The sequence below is a fragment of the Danio rerio genome, chromosome 5, assembly GCF_049306965.1.
Source record: "Danio rerio strain Tuebingen ecotype United States chromosome 5, GRCz12tu, whole genome shotgun sequence".
Taxonomy (NCBI): Eukaryota; Metazoa; Chordata; class Actinopteri; order Cypriniformes; family Danionidae; genus Danio; species Danio rerio.
Window position 1 is genome coordinate 54129293 of NC_133180.1, and position 25186 is coordinate 54154478.

At 36.1% G+C, this 25186-nt stretch overlaps 1 protein-coding gene across 6 annotated transcripts in view; it reads right to left on the bottom strand.

Annotated features, from left to right (window-relative positions):
* arb2a (ARB2 cotranscriptional regulator A) overlaps positions 1-25186 on the bottom strand; it is a 321565-nt gene that overhangs the window by 291751 nt on the left and 4628 nt on the right. For 5 of the 6 annotated variants that reach the window (NM_200418.2, NM_001431106.1, XM_073950011.1 and 2 more), the window contains 1 exon segment: positions 10809-10909. In NM_200418.2, coding sequence (NP_956712.2) covers positions 10809-10909 — 101 coding nt within the window. 6 annotated transcript variants of the gene reach the window in all.

Here is a 25186-nt window from a genome sequence, read left to right on the forward strand (position 1 = left end):
AGAAAAATGCATAATCCATAAACATCACAAAATCAACTAAATAAAATGGAAGAAATATAAATGAACAAATGAATGAATGGATGGATGGATAGATATTAGATGTGAATTATTTAAGAGAATGGATATTCATCATAAACAGCATGAAACAAATAAAATGGAAGGGAAATAAATGGGTGAAGAAACTATTGAACGAACGAACGAATGAATGAATGAATGAATGAATGAATGAATATTAGATGTGAATTAATCAAGACAGTGCATAATCATCATAAACAGCATAAAAACAACAAAAATACAAGGTAAGGAAAATGAATGGATGAATGAATGAATGAATGAATGAATGAATGAATGAATGAATGAATGAATGAATGAATGAATGAATGAATGAACGAACCTGTGATTATTAACAGCCACCAAAACCATGAAAAAAAGAAAATAAATGAAAGGGAAAATTAAATAAAATTAAATGAAGCTAAATAAAATATGATGAATGTCAATTTTACTGCAATTCTTTCAGTCTTTGTCCACTCTAACATAAAGCAATTTTTTTCAAAGTTCACAAAAAATAAATGAATAAATGTGAATGAGCTGCATTTACATCAAGTTGTTAGAGTGGCTGACTGTAGTATTGGTAGTAACTAACAGCAAACAAAACAAGATTAGTCACATGAGTGTAAAGCTCGCTTGTAAAGCATCGTTTATTCGCCAATCAGTTTCCATCTTCTATAATTCACTTTTTTTTTTTTGCACAAGTACAAACACCACATGAAGAGAGTCTAAAAAATTACTTTTCAAATTAAAAAAGTGCAAATCAAGGAGTTTTTTTAAATGTGACTTTCCATCACTCAATTCTCATGCAGAATTTCTAAATAAAAATTAACACGGGGAGATGGAAACCCAGCTAGTGACAGTGACGTAGAGCAGAAGGCTTTTAGAATCAAACATTTTCCATCATTTGGTCACCCTCATGCCATTCCTGTATGACTTTCTTCTGTACAAACATGTATGACATTCTATATGTGGAATGCAAACTATTTACATGTAATACATTGAGATATCTTCTTTTGTTTCGCAGACAAAAGTACTGTAATTTTTTATCTTCTATAAAACAACAAAATATATGTGTGGAAAGTCCTAGATCATTTTCTTTTGAAAGGTAGGTTTCTCACTGCCAGAAGTTTCTTGAGCTCTTTAAAAAATATCTTTAAATTTCAGCAAATAAACTATTTAATGGCACTTTAAGGATTTGGAGATAAACTATAACACTCCAAATTCACATTAACATTTATTTAAGTCTATGACAGAGTTTACTCCACACTTTTGGCACACTATCTTCATCTCATAACTTAAGTTTGTTATACTTTAATGTAAAAACAAAATGTTAAACAAAAATTATGTAACTATTATGTTGTTTTATTTGTTTAATGCATTTTATAACACTTATTTTATAATAGTGTTATTTGTTCTTTAATATGCAGTGCTTGTTCTGGCAATAAAAGCCTCATCAATAAAAGACAATAAAATTGAAAATGAGAGCAAGAGGCAGCGAACAGACACACATAGCACCTATTTATGGCTCATCAATCCTAAAATCATCATGCAGCCTTATGGGCCGAGATGCCTTTGCCTGATTTCTCTCTCTCTGTCTCTCTCTTTCTCTCTCTCTCTCTCTCTCTCTCTCTCTCTCTGTGTGTGTGTGAACCTGTCAGGGTAAACCTGCGGTCCAGCAGCTCATTCAGGCCCGGCTGAAGTGCAAATTGGACATCTGGTGCTGCCTCCAGTCTCACAAAGACTCTCGCCCACTTCTGTACCCCACATTCACACTCTCAAATCTGAGAACGCTGGAACACAGGGACACACTCCACCAATAGCGGCATTCTCACATGCACACACACACACATAGAGAGAGAGAGAGGGTTACATTGAGAGGAGGAAATCTAGTTTTCTGCTTAATCTGGCATGCGTATGCATTTTGGGTTGAACAACACTTAATTCACACACTTTTATCACATTCTGTGCTTATTGCACACACAAAAAAGGAAGTCTGTGAATGGATTCAGATATAGTGATGCATGGTCAAATGAGCGGAGAATACTGCATTTTCCACTTGTGACTGAAAACACTGTCAAAATAAAAAATATTAATAAACTTACTTTAGTTATGCAGTTTTTCGTTTGTTTAATATTTATGCAACAAGCTGTCTGACAGCTGGCATTCTGTGTGGGCGCTTATGCTTGTTCACACAAACTGTACAGCATGGAGTTTAAACTGAAAAGACTGAAAAGATTTTATGTTGTTGTTCAGATGTTGTCAATTAAGATATTCGTAATTACTGTATTTATTTGAACTAATAATTAAATTGCCATCAAATAAAATGTGGCGTAGATGCAATCGAGTCCTCACATTTTTATGCACTGTTAGAAAAAAACACAAAGTTAAAGCTTAATTAAGTTAACTCTACTGTTTTTACAAATTTAAGTGAATTGAGCATAAATAATTATGTTGCCACCCTTACCCAAAGAAAATCAATTGCATTGTTTCAACTGATTTTAAATAAGTAGTTGGAACAAGTAGCAAGAGTATTTTTTTGAGTGTGGAATGACTCTAAAATCTCTATTCTAACAATCTAGGCGCAAAGATAAAGGCATAAAAAGCATTAGGGCATGTTCAAATCCACTTTTGCTATATTAAGGATGGAAAACAAGCTCTGTGCCCTGGCACCTGGTCTAACAGGGTTGTGCTTATTCTCTTATTGAGTTGAATGAATGAAAAACAGTTAAACAGAACATCTGCAGCATGAGGATAAAGAACGAGCCTCCTCCTTTTGGACTCTTTACTTTGCCTCTTTACTTTACTCCTTTACTTTCGTGGATAAGGAAACTGTCGTACACACTTTACTGAAAACATCCATGACCCTATATATTTAATTTGGTTTAAACTGAAAGATTTGTTTCAAAACTATTTCTAAAATCAGTTCTAATTTCCAGCGAATGAATAAATGAACAATAATAACGAAGTGTGTTCAAAAAATTATATCCTAGTTATATCCTAACACACATCCTATTCTTTGCCCCATATAGTGACTCATACATCCCCGAAACCCAAGAGGTGGACAAATCTAAACTTAATTTTATTAAAACAAATATAAATATGCATATAATACATAATACTGCTAACAATAATATCATTATACAAATGCAAATTGTCATTAATAAACTGAAAAAGTGTTGACTGTTCATTTATGTAAATACAGTAACTAAGATGAAGTAATACAACCTTACTGTAAAGTGTCACCAGAAAATAAAACAAAAATAAAAAAAATGTATACAAATAAATCAAGATAAAATCAAATTCTTAAACAATGTAATACAGTTAAGCATAGAGCTGTTGTCGCAGCACAACCCAAACCCATTTCAGTAGCTTTTTACCCCAAGACACCTTTATCTGTAAGACTGTCTGTAACTGTGTTACTTTATCTGTAACTTTAACAACAATAAACAATCCACCTCCAATCTATTTACGCATGTTAGCTCGAAATAACTTAAAGTATAAAGTATTACTATTTCCCTTCTAGACTGTTTAATAAATGTAGGTCGCCACAAACAATGCTTTAATATCAGGTGCCACAACTGTGATCTGATATTGCATGCATCCATATTGCACACATACATCACAAACGCATCTAAGCTTGTTCAACCAAATCCTTTAACATTCAAAACAATATCCCAAACTCCAACCTGCTTTCACTTCCACTCTATTTTGAACTCATTCAGCAGAAGAAAGCCGGTCACCCGCTGTTCTGCTCCGAAACTTTTGCTTTATGTTTTCAGCCACATACGCAAACATGCAATGAAAATAGGAGAGTGTTTTTTTGTTTTTTTTGTTTGTTTGTTCTTAAAGGGCCATTTCTCACAGGATCATACCTGGACCACAAATAAAACATTAACGTAATCCTAAAAGAGTCAATCTGTTTCCTTTGAACATCAAACGAATGTGAACTACAAATAAAGCCAATGAATGCAGATGTAAATGAACAAAGATAATTAAGTGCATGTATCCACAAATTACCTTAAGACTTGGTGAACTGCGTTTGAACTTTCTAAGCCAAGTACAGTCAGGATACAAAAGGAAAAGAAACTTTCCTGAAGGCACACACACACACATGCACACTGGGATGTCATTGTAAACCCGAGTGTCCTCATAATGTTGATTAATCTGACATTGTCTTCATAAACAACGTATACAGGAAGGCACACACACGAAGCCAACATAATACACATAACAATATGAAAAATCAACACTCTTAAACCTTATAACACGCACACAACAAAGCCAATTATATGCATGTCCTGTATACGCACATTACCTTAAGTGTACTGCATTTGAACTCTCCAAGTACACAATACAGAATAAAAAGAAACTTTCCTAAAGCAACACACACACTGGGATTAAATTTTTAAAATGGCAATACTGTTCATATTAAATCTGTATTCCTTAAAGAATCTAAATCAAATGGAAAGCTTATAAATCTAAATCAAATCAAATGGGGGCATCTGAATTGATACCCAGTGCTAACAAACACACATTCTCATAAGATAGCATACGATACACATCAGAATGAACAATCAACACTCTTAAATCTTATAACATGCACACAACAAGAATTAAATGCATGTATACACACGTATACATTACCTTAAATAAACAACATTTAAACTTTCTAAGTCAAGTAAAGACAGTTTTAGAAATGTCAATACTGTTTAAATAAAATCTGTTTTCATTGAACCAAGAATCAAAAGCTTACAGAGTTAGCTTAGCAGCAAAAGTTTGAGGACTACAAAAAAACACATCCAGGTTAGGGCTGGGTCGATAGACGATGCTTTAGTCCATCTGGCTGATAGACATCACTATGCTGAGCCGGCATTGCAATCCTCCGCCCGGCCCCGACTCAGCAGCAACCCACTGGCAAAAAACACACCCCATTAATACTAATACGTCTTAGTTTTAAAATGGCGAGTTTTACCGAGCATTTGTAAAAAGCCCTCCTCCCACACTATACCGCTGAAAATGGTACATGACCACACACACACACACACACACACTCTGTCATGCTGCAGCACATGCACACGTCTGAGCTCCAGCAGTCCAGTAGTAACGTGTCATAGCATCAGTAGACTGCTTCAATCTTTCGCTTTTATGCTTGTACTTAGTACTGTTGGTTGGTTCCCGCTGTTTGTGCACCTTTTTACCAATCAAGTTTGTCGATGCCATTATAACGATACAGATCACTCTGCCTATTCATGCCAGAGTCCTGCGGAAAAAGTGATTGGCAGGTAGTAATTTGTGTGTAACTTATCTTTTATTATTTATGATTTGGTTATGGGTAAAACAAAGACGATGAGGGTCAGGTTGTTGAAACGGTAGGCTACACAATTAATTCGTTATGAATTTATTTATAATTCATAAATAATTAATTCACCGCCACCTACTAAACGATGCCATCGTCCATCGCGATGTTCACATTAGACATCGTACCTAATCCAGTTAAATGAGGCCATAAACCTTTCAGGTTGCGCACATACACCCTACGCAGCAAAGTGGTGTAGCTAGAGGTACTCTAAAGTTACAGCAGAGAAAGCTTAAATGCTGTACAAACGCTGCTATTTCCACAGAGCTTGTTCTGTTCTGTTTTTGGGCTTTCAAAGGACACAAAGAGAGAAGTGCTTACAGTTTAATTTTAATTATGTGTCAGAGATTTATAACAAATATATAGCTAGCATTAGACAAAGGACAGCTTCCAGAATCTCTCCCAGTTTAGTGCTAGATTTGGCTGAAAACTCCTCGAAAAAGGAGCAGCTCCAACCATAATAGAAAAGTTGTGGATTGTGAGCCACAACCTTTAGGTGTTTTTATTTGTTAAAATTGATCTATTACATGCATAGTGTCTAGCGTTAAAGGTGTGTTGTAACAAGGACGTAAATAAGGATGTAAACAACAGGAAATGCTGATTGGTAACGCTACCAATTAAGCTACAAATTCATATTTATCCGTCAAACCTCTTTAAGCATCCACAATCTTCAGCAGCGCTGCAGTGTCTATGCGACTGTTTTCCCTGCATTCTACATCTCAAATTATCAGGTCGCAATAGATATGTGAATATTTAATTTCACTTACACATGCTTATAACCCCAATATATGTGAAAGACAATTGTCAGATTTCATTTTAGAGAGCAGGCACGAGGTTCAGTTGTGTCCTTTTCATTTTCCGTCTGATTCAGGCTCAAACTGACACGGCTAACAGCTACTCTGACTGACAGTATTTACACAGCAGAGGCAAAGCGCATGCTAGTAGAGAGGCATGATGCTTCCTGTTAACAAGGAGTCAATCTGCGAATCATAGCACATTATGTTAGCTAACCAATCAAAGCCTCTTGAGGGCAAGCTTTCAGAAAAAACTAAGAAATATGAAAGTCGTTTTCATGTTAGCTGAGTACAGTATATATTCAAAGTAATATATATGAAAAAATAAACTGATTTTTTTTTTTACAAATGAAGCATGAGCACACATTGTTTTGCACCCCATAAACACAACCAAGCCTTAAAAATACACTCTGGACCACCCCGTTCAACCTTATAACACACACACACACACAAAGATTTAATTAAGTTTATGTATACACACATTACCTTAAGTGAACTGCATTAAAACTTTCTAAGTCAAGTACAGTCAGGGTACATCCCACACACACAGTTTTGGAAATTTCAGTACTGCAAAAATTCAGTCTGTCACCCAGTCAACCCACACACACACACTCAAGAATCGAAAGCTTGTGAATCTAAATCAAATCGATGCATTTTTACAGACAGATACACACACTCTAATAAGCTAACATTCAATACACATCAGAATACGAACAATCAACACTCTTAAACCTTATAATGCGCATACAAAGCCAAAGCGCGACAGTGGAAGGAGGTTGAGGGAAGTAATGCTTGGTAAAGCGTGAAGGTGTGAACAGCGAGAGAGCTGTAAATCAGAGCTCACTCAGACAAAGCACAACAAAAAACACTTTGTGGATAAAAGATAGTCTGTACAGTAGCAGAGATGGCCTGTGTACTCCTGAAATCCATATCAGGTATCAAATGCAGGTGTAAACAAAAATGCCTTGTGAGCTGATCACTGAGGCCACATTTAAAGGTAGTCAAAAATCTATCTGACCCATGTAAATATAAATGATGACCTACACAAATTTCAATACCAACAGCACTGAGCTAGAACAAAGATTTTAAAGCTTGATGGTTATGTGTGGCCTATATCTATGCGAGTTCAGTGCAGTTTTATGCAAGTTATGGATTATATATGGATTTTTTAATTGTTTGTTTGTTTAAAAAGTTATATTTTTTTTACAGTTGAGCCAGTATAGTATAGAAATAATCCATCAGGTGAATCGTTGACTAAGTTAAATTATAAAATATAAAAAAAATTTCAGTTATTTTATTTGATTAAAAAATGTGTAGTTTGTGTAATATTATATAATAATTAATTTCCTTATTTTTCCCCCTTTATAATAATTCTATATTTAATGTCAATAGTGACTGTGATCAGAGATGGGCAGTATTTATGATAGAAGTATTTTAACTATGTATTTTAAATACAAAATAGTATTTTGTCATTTTTATTTTATAGGGTTGATAAAATTGGATTAATATTTTGTATTAAAATACTTTAGTGTCTTGTATTACTGTATTTTTAAAAAAAAATGTAATGCTACATGATGACATACGCTTATTTTATGCAGCTGTCATTTTAAAACATGAAAGCGAGGCTGCGGTGGGAAGAAACACGGAAATATATGATCAGCACTGTAAATATTGCAACAACATGCTGTGTACTACAAACCTCCAGCTGTTGCTGCTATTTCAAATTGCAGATGTGGTGTAAACATCACTTTGAAATCATTCAGTTCAATTTAATTAAAACAATTGAAAGCGTATTACGCATCAAACAACATCACAATCTTTTTAAGGATAATACGCTTAAGTGTCCTCCTAGGCTTCAGTTCATAGCAGCCGGTAAACACAGTAAAGACGCTTCCCTGCTTTAGCCTATGTAACCCGGTGAGCGATAAAACAGCGCAGTCCTTTGTAGCACATCCTCATGCTGTCTGTATTAGTGTTGTCCCGGTACAGAAGTTTTAAAAACATCCATTTCCAGCTAACATTCAAGCGCTGCTGAGCGCGTTTTTAAACACCACTGATTTGCCATAGCATTCACCAGTGCTCAAAAGAACTGTGATTGGCTGTGAAGGTCATCAGATCACCGCTCTTCAAAGATTGCAAACACAGATAGACGTCATTAGTGTTTTAAAGCCTTGAAGATCAGTCTACTCATCATGTTTGTGCTTGGTAAACATCAGTGAAGTGTGGTGAACTAATGACCTTAACATCCAATCACAGTCATTTCTGTTGAGCACGTTAAGAATGGAAAATCAGCGCTGTTTAAAAATGCCATCAACAGTGACTTAAATGTTAATGGGAAATGGACGTTTTTTTTTTACATTTTATTACCAAAATTTTGTATCGTGACAAGTATAATATAGTGAAAGAACCAGTTCATTAACTTGTGTTTGATGAATGGCATCTAAAACGCGTGTTTGGGAAAGAAAACGTTAGCAAACTAGTGCCATTTCCCTTAACTTAGCTGAAAATCTTTTTTTTTTTTTTTTCCACTTTCCATTCAGAATGTACCTACGGGTTACTTGGAAGGCAGTGAAACTATAAATTTGTGTCACTTTCGCTTCACTGATAAAATATACATGCAGGTACACAATGTTCCTGTGTGACTCAGGTGATACTTTCGGGTTTCTTCACACCGCAGCTTCGATTTTGCTGTTTTAAATGGCAGCTGCGTGAAATCAGTCTATGTTGTACCACTGTAATACTACATAATGACATCATAAAAATGTGGCCTCAGATTGATGCTTTCTCAGTTATTTGCCCTAAGCTTGAGATCAAAACAGAAAATTGATTATGCTTGGAGTATGGACGAAAAAATTCAATACACAAAGATAATCAGAGACAAATAGTAGGAGTATATATTTGAGAGCAAGTCTACAATCACTGAAGATAGTACACTGCACATTGCTAAGACCAGTAATATTCAATAGCAGTGTTGTTTACAGTTCCTCAGTATCTTTGCTTAACAAATTAGATATAACAAAATATCAGTCCAACAACAGGAATATGGAGCCTTCAGCACATAATCATCGTCTCAATGCTGCTGGTGAAAATGTACAGGAAGTTTAAATATAATAAAAAAACACCTAAAGATGGTGTTGTGGTGTTTTTAAAGAGGGTAAACCAAAATGCCAAAAGAACTGAAAAGCTCTTGGGAGAATGAGTCAACTGCATAAATAATAGTAGTTTTAGATGGATTGTTGATGTAGAGGCCAATAAAATAAGACAAATAACATTTAAATAGGTCCTACAGTGGAGATTCCTATTATGCCTCATTGGCTGTTTCAAATGCCAGAAGTTGATCTGCAGATTAAGGTGTATCCATATAAATGGTCCACCCTTTAGTTAATGAAGAGAAAAAGATGAAATTATATTTTTTTTTAAATATGAGCAACAAATTTAAATGGCCTCCTAATACATCAACCTTTTAAAATATAAGACTGTTAAGAGATGCATTACATAGTTTTTTACAGTGATTAGAGATCATCTTGAAGAAAGGACTTTCTGTACTGCATGAAATTTGTACAAAATCTAAACTAAAATCAAAGAGAAACAAAGGTTTATAAATATCTCCTCACGCAGGAGTAGAGGTGAATGAGTTGGCAGAGAAGCTGACTTAAACTTGCTATGAGAATGCCATTGCTGTCAAACATTGTTTACTTCACTGAATCAGTGTAACAGGAATGATCCAACAGTCCTACTGGTGAAAGGTTTGCAAAAGAATTTTGTATATTTTCAAAATACAAAATACAGTATTTTATTTCAATACATTTGTGGCTGTTGTATTTTGAAGATCATTTTGATACACAAAAGTTATGTATTTGGTATTTTATAAAAATTTAATACATTACATTTAAAAGGTATTTTTGCCCATCCTTGACTGTGATGGCAAAATGAAAAAAAAATAATATGCAAATTTGGTAAATCAAAACCTTCTGCAATAATCAATGTTGTAAAATGCTGTGCTGGTTAATAATTATGAGGTCTTTATCTGTGAATTTATTACCTTTGGTATAGAACTGCATTTATTTCGAAAAATAAAAACACAAATATCTTTGCTTTCACTTTTAATTGATTAATTGTATTCTTGCTAAATGGAAGCATTTAATTCTTAAACAATCCTAATATAAAACCTGCCAGAAATGCACTGACAGTAAGATTTAATCATAATCAGCAAATTACTATATTAAAATGATTTCTGAAGGACTGCGTGACATAAAAGAACAATATTCTTTTGGAATCTGGAACATTTTAATATGCAATTTGTTACAGAGATGCATAATGTTCAACATCACAGGAACAAACTACATTTTGAAATTGACTCACAAAACAATTTAAATTAAAATATTATTGTAAAATATTACTCTGTGTTTTTGAATTAAACTAATGCTTAAAAAATCTTAATGTTTGACCAGTGCTGTAAATATTTCACATGTACACAGAAGTCCAATCAATAATCAATTATACTAATCTGTACTACTGAAATAATGCATACACTATAAAACTCCCATAATGCTATATTTAAACACCAGGGGATCACATCTGAAAATGTTATTAAATATTAACATTACCTCTCCCAGCGCTTCATATCTTTTTTGGTTCCATCTGTGCAGGTCCTCCTTGTAGTTAAAGACAAACGGCTCCCCAGTTTTCGTATGTCTTAACTGGCCCTCTACAGCAAAAGGAAAAACATAGATTTGTATAATTTCGTAAAAGCCTTTGGATACCAAAATTAGGTTTACTGGTTTTTCATAAACAGTTTGTAACACATTAAATCTGGCCCAAACATATTCTCAAAATAGCCCCAATAAAGTCATGATGCCTGCTATATCTTACGAAAGGCCATCTTCTGCATTTCCATTAAAAGTCTGCTCTCATTTTTGTTTATCACATTTTCCTCCCTATAAAATTGGTTCCATTTTTACTTGAGCTCAGGATGAAGTGAATGTTAAGGCCAATATTAGTGCATTGTGTCAATAAAAGTGAAGCGTGAGGAAAGGCATCAATCCAAAGCCTTTGTAAGTCAACAATGAAAGAATGCTCTCCAACATAAAAGTAAGACTTCTTTGATTGGCCATCACACACTTGAAAGCGCAGTATGTTTTATCAGCAAGGGCAAAACATTGGCAAGCTTGAACTCATGCGAATCGCTTTTTACCTTTCTTTTAGCAAACATTTTGCACCTGCAGTTTAAGGAGTGTCACAGTGTAGGATGAGAAGTACACATACACCTATTGCACCCATAATATGCATACTCTTTCAAACATGGTCCAATTGCCAGCAAACAAATACCTGTATGTATACACGGATATAGGCAGTGCTGTCAGTTTATTCTGCTTTTGTGTTTGTTAAATATCATTAAGTATTTTTGTGGCTACTCTCTAAGACAGGGGTGTTCAAACTCAGTCCATGAGGGCCGGTGGCCTGCATATTTTAGTTCTAAGCCCAATTAAACACACCTGCAACAGCTAATCATTCTCTTTCTAGGACTAGGCATACTAGAAACTACCAGGGAGGTGTGTTGAAGGAAGTTGGAGTTAAACTATAGTGTCTATTGTTAAACTATACAGTCTTTTTGGGTCTAGGGATGTGACCGCAACAGAAAATAAATGATTGGTGGTGGATGATGTGCAATGGCTGGAAAAATAAGAGAGAGAACTCATGTCCTCAAACAGAATGGCTAGAAAACTTAGACAAAAGATCAAATCAAGAAAAAGAGAAGTTTATTTACATATATCAAAATATAATAAAGAAAAACAGGGTATTAATTTAGTAGGGAGCAAGGCCAAAACAACAACCAAAAACAAGCTAACTCCTAATATAATCTCTTGCTAATCTGAAATAAAAGAAACAAAAATACATAAACTAACTCCCTTTACTAAACGAAAAACAGGAGAAAACTGATTCCGAAACAAAATGGCACCCACCTTCCTACTTAACCCTCAAATTAAACAAACAAATCAACCAGACTCACTTCTATTTAGGTGAATTGTTAGATGTTAACAAGAAGATCATGGAAAGTAGAAGTCTGACTCCAACAGCTTCACCACACAGGAGCTAATTAAGCTAAATCATATCTGTAAAGCTCTTACAAACAACAGGTCTGAATTTGGAGAAGAGCTCAGCCACTGCACAATCTTGCCACAATCTACCAACACTGGTTTGAAGTGCAGCTCAGCTTAAATACTCTCTCTCCCAACAGCCAATCACTAGGAAGATCCAATGATTGCTACCAGGTGGACACAGTTACCTGCAGGGGAGAGAGAGAGAGAGAGAGAGAGAGAGAGAGAGAGAGAGAGAGAGAGAGAGAGAGAGAGAGAGAGAGAGAGAGAGAAACACACAGAGAGAGAGAGGAAAAACACAAAGCTCATTGTGCACCAAAAGATAAGTCTCAGGACGTAACAATAGGGACACCAGCCCTCTAGGACCGAAATTGAACACCTCTGGTCTAAGGTTATCACTGTGTTTTTGTAACAATTCAATCCAAATCCAATTCCAAAAAACGTCCTATTTCATCTTTCCATAACACACTGAAATAACCACACACAAGCTCCTTTAAACACCATTTATTAAAACAAACAAACCATAGAAAGATTGCATACACTCACCAGTAGCCACTCTTCAGAATCAAACCTGTTCAGTAGTGATGTGACATTGTGCAGAGAGGTTTTGAAGCATGTATCAAAAAAAAAGATGCATCTCGCAGCGAAGCAGTGCACCGGAGTTAGACTCGTTTTACCATAATCACGTGATCAGTGGACGTCCGAAGCTTCATTTTCGCTTATAGCCACGTGACTGAATTTTAAATCAAAGGTTTAAACAACCTTGTGGGTTAGTGTGTGTGTGTATAGCAAGAGATGATGCGTTGATTACATACATTTCTACTGTTTAAAAACACTGCATCGGCCTCACACAAACTGTGAACCATACTAAAGTGTGTATGTGTATTATTTACAACTTATTAATTTTAATACACAACTTTAATTTAAAAAAACCCTGCTTATTGTGGTATAGCGGTATCGAAGGCCAGCTGGTGAGTGCAGTATAAATGTCTCATTCCCATAGCCTTCTCCTTAAAGCATTCGCCTCCCGTGCAGAAACCGCTGACTCGATCCCCGCTCCGAACGAATGGGTGGGTGTAGGACCGATTGGAATATGATAAAAATAAATAGTTTAGAATACCATGAGTTTTACTGCAGTCATCGGTGCTTTAATGTAACATGCCTTATAAGGTTGGGTCGATAGACAATGCCATCGTACATCGCCAATAGCCAATAGACAACACGATGCTGAGCTAGCATTGCCAATCCTCCGCCCCGCCTCCGACGCAAACCCGCTCACGAAAAATACACACTTGGCCCCGTTTACACCAATGCGTCTCAGTGTTAAAATGTCATTTTAGAACGAAAATGATTCACATCCACATCGTTTTACCTAGCATTTCTGCACAGCCCTCCGTCCGTGAAAACTGACATCACACACACACACACACACACACACACACACACACACACACACACACACACAGACACACAGACACACAGACACACACAGACACACACAGACACAGACACTCACTGTTATGCGCTCCTCTGAGCTCCAGGCAGAGAGAAGTGCACGTCGGAAACTTTATCAAGGATGTACCACCGGATCGCGTGTTACTATAGTTATTAAACATGATATTCAGAAATCCCAAATCTCTATGGATTTGCGGGACTCATGATGCCTGCAAACGAGTGATTATGTCCCGGAAATCGGGCGTCTCCCTCCTGGTCCTTAAATTACTTGCGCACCTTTCTCACCCACAGATCCCTTCTCACTCTTCAGACACGTCGATGTATATTTTAACACTATCTCTGTAATTATTCTTTCGATAATAGTTTTTTTCTCCTTACTTTTTATATGTTATTCTATTTTCCTTCTTATTTCAGTAGTCTGGCTGAGATTCTTGTGATGGTGCTGCAAAATTGCTGTATTATTTACTAGTGTTTTGGTGCATGTTCTAGTTGGTATAAGGCAGGGGTGTCAAACTCAATTCCTGGAGGGCCGAAGCCCTGCACAGTTTAGTTCCAACCCTGCTCCAACACACTTGCCTGTAGGTTTTAAACTAGCCTGAAGGACTCAATTAGTTTGATCAGGTGTGTTTAATTAGGGTTGGAACTAAACTGTGCAGAGCTGCGTCCCTTTTGGAACTGAGTTTGACACCTGTGGTATAAGGTAATAACACTGAGATAATTGTGTTGACATATATGCATGATGTACACTATTGAGTGTTGTTCTTTACAAAAAAAGTTATACAAATAAAGTTTTAAAAAGTGTGGGTTTTTTTTTGTAAAGACGATCACAAATGGACTATGTTCTGTTAAAAACAAGAACTGGAATATTTTGAGATTATCCACTTTCCTCTACAATGATTAAAAAATGCACATTTGATCAGTCAGACTGCTTTTGTTGAGTAAACACTTTCCACAGAGAGTTTATTTTGTGTGTATGATTTACTGATATTTATTTTTGTTTAAATGATATGGTATGTGTTTCCCAGCATGGTGCCGAGTTGTGGCTGGAAAGGCATCTGCTATGTAAAATGAATTTAAGAGTAGTTAGCCGTTCATTCTGCTGTGGCAACCCCTGATAAATCAAGGACTAAGTTGAAAGAAAATGAATGAATGAATAAGGTATGTGAAGGACACAAGAGTGAGCTGCAGCAGAAAAAGCGCATAATCCAGTTTGTCCTAAACAGGAGTCATACTTTATATCAAGGGCTTTAAAATAAATCCAGAGATATAGTTAACATGTACAGTTTGAAATGGGTTGCCATGTCAGATGCTCTAACAGACACGAGCTGCTGACATATTAGCTACTTGCAGTGTTTAAGGTGTTTGAGATGTTGTTTTCTTCAGATTTATTAGCTCTTCTCTGAATTTTTTTTGTATTTAATTGTTTTTAAATATAATGTTAAACAAAGCAAGAAAATTATTCACATTGTTTCCTGTTATATTTTTCCATAGAATATCTTGTTTCTTTTTAGTTTGGCTGGAGAATGATTGAACGAATGAATGAAATAACGAACGAACGAACGAACGAACAAATGAACGAACGAAAAATGTAAAACTGCTAAGATCAATATTATTATGCCTTTTTTATTTGGCTATAAGCAAACCACCAAAGACCATGTCCAATGATTGCCTAATTAAACTCACTTGCCCAATTAATCTAATTAGTTTAGTTAAGTGTTTAAATTGCACATTAATTAGAATACTAGTATCTTGCAAATAATTCATTAATTTTCTTTTCGGCTTAGTCTCTTTATTAATTTGGGGTTGCCACAGTGTAATGAACCGCCAACTTATCCAGCATGTTTTACACAGCAGATGCCTTTCCAGCTGCAACCCAACACTGGGAAACACCATACGCTCTTATTCATTCACACACATACACTACGGCCAATTTAGCTTACCCAATTCACCTATATCACATGTCTTTGGACTGTGGGGAAAACCGGAGCACCAGGGGGATTCAAGCAAACACGGAGAGAAACTACACACAGAAATGCCAAATGACCCAAAGGGGTGGTCCACAATGTATTTTTAAGGCTTACTTGTGTTTATAAGATGCAAAGCAGTGTGTGCTTCTCCTTTATTTGTAGAAAATCTGGTTATTTTTTCATACATCTCACTTTGATTATATACTGCTATTCAGCTAAAATGCAAATTACTGTCATATTTCCTAGTTCCTCTGAAAGGCCCACCCTTAAGGCTCTGATTGGTCCGCAAACATAATGTGCTGTGATTTGCAGTTTGGCTCCACGTCACTCCCCTACAAGTGAGCTTTTGCACTGTGTAAAAAGTACAGTCAGAGGCTCAGAAGATTGTGGAAGTTTACAGGAGTTTGACTGATGACTGTGAATTTGTAGCTAAATTGTTGGCAGTGACAAACAGCATTTCCCATTGTTTACATCCTTGTTTATGTCCTTGCTATAACATACCGATAATGGTAGAAACTGTGCTTGTAGTTGATCAATTTTAACAAATTAAAATGCAGATACTCAGATACTCCACAGTTTCATTGGTTAGAGGAGTTTTTAACTGAATCCAGCACTGAAATGGGAGAGATTCTGGTAGCTCATCTTTGTCAAATGCTAGCGCTATATCTTTTTTTATAATTCTCTGTAACATAATGAAAATTAAACTGTGAGCACTTCTTTCCTTGTGTCAAGTCATTTGGAAGCCCAATTACAGAAACAGAACAAGCAGCATTTGGATGGCATTTTAGCTCTCACTGCTTTAACATTACAGCACCTCTGGCCACTCCCCTTTGCTGCGCAGGGTGTGCGCACGAGGTGAATGCATGTAACCAGAAGCCTTTAGGATCTCACTAGCCTGCATGTATTCTTTTGTAGTCCCCAAATTTGTTAGCTATTAGTTTGGCTCTGCTAAGCTAACTCTGTAAAAGCCAATTTCTCCCTTTCCATTGAACTTTGAACATACTACATTTAGAGATGTTGTTTATGTTCACACAGCTACATACCACATCATCTAAAGTTTAAAGAGCCCATATTATGGGTTTTTGAAAATTCCCCTCCATGTAGTGTGTAACACAGCTCTAAGTGAAGTGAAGTATCCAGCTAAGGCTTAAATCTGTAAGAATACAGTGTTTAAAACTGTTGATTCATCTATAAAAGAGTCGAATCATAGTGCTTCAAACGAGTCGCCTTGATACCGACTCATTAGGTGTTTCGCCATGACGTACGAACGAAACAAAGTTTTTCACGTGCACGCGCAAACCCGGGAGATTTCAAACCTGAGGCCCCGCCCTCTGACGCAGTAACCCAGACACACACACACACACACACCCACAAACACACGCACACCCACAAACACACGCACACAAACATGCCGGTCGATTGAAGTCACACTGCAGATGGATATATTGAGTCTCTACCCAAAGATGAAACATCAGCATTATAACCAAGCAGTTGGAAACTTCTGGAAGCTACATGCTACAAAGAATACTTCATCTGAGTTTGTTAAAGGAAGGATCAGTAAAGAGTAACTGATGGACGTCAGGATGGGTTTCTTCCTACATTTCTCAAGTGTAAGTACGTGCGGTTAAAGTTGTTGCCTCGTTTACTCTAGCTTGCAAATGTATTTAGTTGTGATTTGTTACTTGTAACCGCGTGTACTGTATCAGGTTAACTGGATATATTATCTTATCGCGTGCAAAGTCACGTTAAAAACGCGACGCGTGCTGTTTGTTTATGGAGCTCCGTGCTAGAGTTCTGCTCCCGCGATTTATTCGGAAATGTATTCCCGCGCCGCAGAAATCTGGCGCGGGGAGAGAGAGAGAGAGAGCGAGAGAGAGCGAACGAACGAACGAGCTTTGTGTACTTTGTGCTGTGTGTGTGTTTTTATACAGACAGCTTGGCTGTCTGGACTGTATACTGGGTGATATTTGGTTGTGTTCTCCGCTCTAGCGGGACCGGGCGCGGCGGGCAGAAAACGGAGCGGGTTCTCAGGCTAAAACCTGGCGGGTGCGGGCTGAAGCGGGAGCGTTGTCATCCGGAGGTGTGTGTGTGTTTTTGTGTGTGTGTGGTTTGGCGAGTACACGACTGTCTCCTTCGTTCGGTTATCCGTGGCACTATCCACTCGCCATAGTGTGGCAGCTAAAGTCCACGCCTACACTATCGAGCGTGTATGAACTGTGATTACTTTTTAAATTGCTGATTAGCTATTGGCCATTTCCCTCTCTGACTGAAGGCAGTCGACCAATCGCGACAGACTGTCATCGGCCCAATCAGCGCAGATTAGCTTCGCGCTAAGGAGGGGTTTGGGAACAAATGAATCACTGGACGATTCATACAGGAGTCGCTGGGATAATTAGGTAAAAATAAATGCAGATTATAAGACCATGAAAGTGTTTTTTGACCTTGCATGCATATTAGACTGTTGTTGGAGACCCTTACAACCAAGATATGACCTTATTTCATGTATAATATGGGCTCTTTAAAATATGATATCATAGAGAACCACCCCTTTAACATAACGGATATCCATACAGCAGTGGACATTAAAGATTATCCTTTCACATTTGCCTTGCAAAAAGTGTAAAGTTAAACACGCTGTGTTTCTGTGTCTGTGCGTGTATTTGTGTGCATGAACTTTGTAACAACATTGTGTGTGACTCATTGAAAGACTTGAATTACCTCCACAACAAATACATCAAATAATCATTGGGAAAGTTCCTTCTGTAGTATTTCTTACAAACATTACGTGAGATTTGCTTCCTTCATGTCTGTCACTATGCTGTTTATCTGACGCAGCTAAGGCAGAGATTGAGGTGCACTCTGACAGGCAAGTAGGAATGGTTGGTGGGAAGAACTAGCATTAAAGGGACAGGCATCAAAAACAGCTACAATGTGTTCAGAGCAAACAATCCAATAGTCTGCAAGGTATAATAAATAATCTGATGGTTGTTTTGAGCTGAAAATTAACAGACACATTCTGGCAACTAAAAATAATTTTATAAATCTTGAAAAGGGTTCAAATAGGTGCCCTTTAAAACTGAATCTATATGTTTAAAATGTTTTGAAAAAACATTCCAGTTTCAAGGTAAAAAAAAATTTTAAAGTCAAAGCTCACTTATTTATTTATTTTTTTTTTCTGGAAGCAAGTAAAATAATCTTATTTCAAACCATTATTTCAAATTTTACTAACCTCTATAAGCAGATTATTTTGCTTGCTTTAAGAAAAAAACACCAAACTTTGACTAATTATTTATTAATTTGTCTGTGAAATGCTTTTTAGGTTAAGAATTTTTAGATATTTGGACTCTTAAGCCCAAAAACTCTTAAGTAAGAAAATTATGGTTTGCAGTGTATTTTAAATTAATGAATTTTCGTTTTTTGGTGAACTATCAATTTTTGGGGGTGGTGGGGTGGGAGGTTAACATAGAAGCTGTTTTTAGGCTACTCAACTTTCTATATTTTCTATAATTCTATGAAATCCTATTTTACAAAAAGTTTTAGTATTTAAGTTCTTGATTTCTGTCTATTCACTGCCTGCATAAGAAGTCATTCCACCTGTCAGACGGTGACCTTCAGTTCAGAACCTCAGGCCAGCATGATGTGCATCATTCCCCTTCATGCAATTAAACACTGGCTGCCGTCCCCCCCATCTGGCAGGTACAGGGCATCCGAACGGCTAACGCTTCTCCTGTTCCCCTTGTTTCGGCCTTCTGGGAAGTCTGGCAGGCCGTCCTCAGACAGCTGGTGCTGCAATAGTGGACTCTCCACCACTGTACCTCAAGCCACCAGAGATCTGAGAGTGTGAACATGCGCGAGTGTAGCTGGACCACCGCAACTGTTCCCACCTATGTGCATCCTTTGAGGGGATCGTTTGAGAGCCGGCCAGCCGACTTCATTCAAAGTGACCCACTTCAATGCCACTGTTCTGCCAAGGCTGGACAATGAGGCCTGGCTTTTGCCAAGCACTGATGCTGCTAAACAGCTGCTGAGGTGGATGAGGTAAACAACAACAACAACACACTTGGTTAGGACTAATGGTGTTTTGGTGGAAGGGCTGAATGAACGGCTTTCTCAAAATAATCATTTTGAATTGTATTCTATGTGATTTTATAGTGCAGGTTACATTGAACCCACTCTACATTTTGATACTCTTACTTAAGTTAAAGCGAGACTATCTTAGTTTTGGCCCTTTAAAGGAACACTGGACTTTTTTTTTGCCAATAAGCCCTTTATACAACTTCCCTAGAGTTAAACAGTAGAGTTTTACCATATTTGAATCCATTCACCTGATCTCTGGGTCTCGCAGGAGGACTTTTAGCTTAGCTTAGCTAAATAATTGAATCGGATTAGACCATTAGCGTCTCACTCAAACATGATATATTATGCAGATTCTAACTGGTCATGTAGGGTTTGGTGCTAGAGACCATTTATAGTGACTGTAATATTGTTGTGCCTGCTGCAGCGATGGTATGAATACAATGTGCCTTGATTATTAAGCTGGAAGGAGACTATAAGAGCTAAGAAAATAGCAACTTTTAATTTTTCCGTCTGTCTTACTAAACAATGTAACTACAGAAGATTCAAGCTTTAACCCTTAGGGGTCTGAGGTGTTTTTGGGCCCCTAAGATGTTTTGATATGCCCTAAAATTTGTGCTTATTTTAGCTACTTCTTACATAGTACTGGTCAACATGTATTTTTTGTATTCAGCACAAACTGTGCTACAACTATATATGAGAAATATTGATGTACATGCTTGAGTTATTTTAGAAAAAAAAAAAAAAAAAAAAAAATATATATATATATATATATATATATATATATATATATATATATATATATATATATGCGTGGTTATTAGTTTTGGAGAAAGCTGAAAAAAGGTTCAAAAACACACTGAATAGGCCTGAACAAGACTTTTAAGTAACAAGTCTTGTAGGCTAGAATATTTACTTCACAATTATGAAAATTATTCTGTTCTTTCTTTCAAAGAAAACATTACAATGATTTACATTTTGTTAAGTTTGTTCTGGCTCATCATAGCTCTATGCGTGAGTGACAATGGTCATGAATAATTTACACCTGGAGAGACAAAAGACACACCCCCTACTCACCCATCAGAGGCATTGTAGAGCAATGTCCATCTGCAAAAGCTAGCCCAAACTAAATGCTTGTTGTATTACTTGCTTAATAACCATGTAAATACTCTGAGTAAACAGTATAAAATGTCAACCCAATGCAGAGAATCATGCACAAAAATCTACACTGTGAGAAAAGTTTAACTATATTGAAAACTAACTGCTCCTTGACAGCAAGCTCGTTGGAGGGAGTTCTGTTCGGCACAGCTCAAACAATTGACATAAAAAAGGTTTTGGTACCTCATATATGGCATAAGATTTGTATTGACAAATATTTGGAACAAAAAGGATTTATATAAATTATTCTTTTGTCTTTTTTTTTAAATCAATAGTTTTAAAAACGGTGTACTTTCAGATGTAAAGCTGAACGTTTCATTTATCTAGAGCTGTGTTACACACTACATGGAGGATTATTTTCAAAAACCCAAAAGTAGGGATGAACCAATACCACTTTTTTACAAACCGATACGAGTTTAAGTATTTGTATTTGCGTACTCACCGATACAGAGTACCGATACCGATACTTCATAGATTTGGTTTCAATTAAGTTTATTTGTTTTGTTTTTTTGTTGTTGTTGTTGTTTTGCTTTTTTGTTTTTGTTTAGTTTTGTTTTTGATTTGTTTTTTGCTTTGTTTTTTGCCTGTAGCAGGGATGAACACAAAAAACTTTTAACAGAAGGCTGTTCCAAGCCAAAAATATACACACACAATTGATAACCCTGGACAAACTGTGGCCCTGCAATTATTATCATATTCTAATATGTTAAAACAGTATTGCTACTTAATAGGATAGTACACTTAAAAATGTAAAGTATGTCATCATTTACTCACTTGTCTCAAAACAGTTAATTTCCTCTGTAGATCACAAAAGATGATCTCTTGAAAAAGGTTGGAAACGTGTAATCCATATTAGGAAAAACAAATACTATGGATGCCAATGGTCATCAGTTTCCAACATTTTTTATGATATTTTATTGCATTTTCAACAGAAAAACGTAACTCATCATGTTCTGAAACCACCCGAGGGTGAGTAAATAGAGGGGTTTTTTTTCAGGTTGAACTATCCCTTTAATACAGGTTCTCTTTGTGAAACCTTTTTCAAGATTTTGCAAATAAAATCAGCTATTTGAAACAGAAATAATATGCAAAATTGCAGATTTACAAAACTCTAGATGATTTTGATGCATCCTTGAAGAATATGGCCCAATCCCAATTCTATTTTATCCCCTTGGCCCTTGAAACAAGAGTGTGAAGGGAAAGGGCTGCAAATTTTACCCCTAAGAAATGGGACAGCACTACAACTGGCCACTGCTGCAGTTATTCCAGTTGCATTATTTTTTGGTATTTATCTTCAGGAAATCACTAAAGGCAGAGATATCATGTTATCAAATTAATATAAAGTGGCAATAAGATCGTAACTGTACTGTGCATGTGCACCATGGCCATATTCATCTATGTAAACACACATAAACAACATTAACATTATAGCAGACACTGCAAAAAGATCTTTCGCAGCAAGTAGACATTTCTGGTAGACGATTCCTGTGTCATCGAGTGTGAGACGTGAAAGTATGTTGTGGGACTTTTAGAAATGAGTTACTATTATAGATTATAGGTTGCAAAATTTAGCAGGTTTTTTTTCTTTTTTTTCTTTTTTTAAGCATGACGGTAAAACACAAACACCGTCAATAATGTATTAAAACATATGCCTGTTTGTTGTAAAATATCAATTTGTGCATTTCTTGACTCCTGTGTGCAGCCATGCTGCTGTTGTACATGGTGTATTCTGACAAATGTTCATACCCCTAGGTTTCTCAGTTTCAATCTCAGTTTCGTGCAAAATGAGGAGTAGGGATAAGGGAAAGAATTGGGGGTAGAATTGTAATTGGGCCAAAATATTTCTTAAAATTATTTAAATGATAAATCATTTTAAAAATAGACAAAATAAAATAAGTCTTAGAAGTCCCTGAACTTCTGAATTGTTATGAATGTTTAGGTAAATCAATTTCACTGCGGATTCTGATACTGCATCACGTCTTTTTCTAAGGTCACTCAGAGGGCAGTAAACCTTCCAAGTAAAGCAAGTATATGCCACAACACAATGCACTCCTAAAAAACGAATTAGAACGCAGCCAACATACTGAAAATGATGTTTTAGAAAGATAGTCTATTTATACTGCTGTTGACAAAGAGGCATAATAAAGCCTAAAAACAGTGTTTAATCTAATCGTGCCCTCTCTGATTGCCAGTGCGTGAAGTCAAAGCACTCAAAAGCATACACATTTAACCTAAATAGCCTAGGGGCATAATACTTTTGCAATTACCCTAGTGCATGGCTCTGCGTACAGGGGAAAAAAAGAGATTGCGTAAGCACTTTCACTCGTCTGATTCTCAAAAAAGCTCTGGCGCTTTTTCCACACAGTTACCAGGCGATAAATCCAACATGGCCAACTCAAAGAGTATTAAACTATTCACTTTCTTCGTTAGCTGTGCGACAACAAGTAGTGCTAAAAGGCCGTACATCAACACTAAACGCTGAAAGCATGGAAGCTCCTTTGAGAAAGGATGGGAAATGGCGTTTGAGAGAGAATGAGAGCAAAGAGTACCTTTCCAAATCAATTATGCATTCACAAAGGGGTGAAGAGAAATGCTACTACCAGAAGTGCCTAACAGAAGGAAGAGAAGATCTAATGAAACCAACATGCAGTGGAAGTTCAGCTCCATCGTCTTCATAACACAGGCTCTCTGAGGAATATCCCCCTTCAACTTATTCTCCCTGCTTTAACCTGCCATAATTAGCATGCTTTCTCGATTTTTAGCTTAATGAGGTATACATAACCTTGGATTTCCAGTAATGAACAAGCTGAAGGCGGACTGGGATGAAGTCATCATCATGCCACATGATTTAGGAAAAAACATTCATCTCAAATGCATACATTTTGTGTGTCTGAGTGTTGGATGGGGGGGACGGTCTCATTAGATCACAGATGAAAAAGAAATAAAGGGGGTAAAAAAACACACAAAAATTAAAACCCTATTTCCATAAAAGGGTGTCCCACTATTATTATGTGATAGAATTAAATGTTTTGTAGCAAAAACTATTCATGCTTGATACCTTTTAAAAAGAAGGTTAAATACATCAAATTGCATCATCTTAAAATAATATAATACAATTATAAAATCATTGTAAATAATATATTAATTTATATTCTTTCTATTTTGCATTTTGATATTTTTTCTATTTTGCATTTTTATATAATTGCTACAGACGTAACGATTCACCTGACTCACAATTCATAATAATAATCTCACGATACGATTTAGTCACGATTTTTTAACAAAATTATTTTAAACAAATTTAAGATGAAGAGCCCTTTCATTTATTTCTTGAATGCTGCACATTTTTTGTTAATTAATATATTTTCTGCCATAACTAAATTGCTATTTTAAAATCAAAATCCAAAGAAAAAGAACAATACAAACTAAAGAAGACTCATTAATATTTGTTTAAGTAAACGACTTTTTGCAGTATTTGCACCCAGTTTGTGTTTTGTCAGGTGCACTTGCCCGCTTGTCTCATTTTACTCTGCTGCTCCACCTCTGTTAAAAAAAGTGCACCCTCTGTTAAAAAAATATTGCGATTCATTCAACATTTCCACCGGTTTGAATGGCCACATATTTGAATAATTTTTTAACCAGCTAACGGTGAATCGTTACATCTCTAATTATTGCTATTATTTTATTTTCATTTTAACATCCAATTTAGGCTACAACTGCAAATAAACCTGTCTTTTGACTCAGCTTTACTTGTCATTATTATTATGTTTTTTTATGTTTTATAACTTTAATAAAAAAAAAACACTTTCATTGGTTAATTTTGATTAAAACTATTATAAACATTACATAAGCAAAAAACAAATTATATATGATATATGAAATTATATAAAATATGACATGATATATAATATGATAAACATAAATTTAACAACAAACCACATGATAGGAAAAAACATGAATTTAAGCTAAACTGCATGAATACTTGTAAGTCATACAGCTCTGGATATCTCAAAACAGAAAACACTAGTCTCTTCTCTATCTTTAAAAGTCCCCATAATCGTCTTGACAACACAAACACTGCTGTCACCCCAAAGGAAACTCCGTCTCTACTTTTATTTGATTGGAGAATGAAAAAGACGCGACTGACATAGCACAATTTTTCCACTCAGAGCTTATTTTTTCTTAAAAGTGAGTGCACAGCGTGAAATGACAAAACGAGGTGCAGCAGGCGGT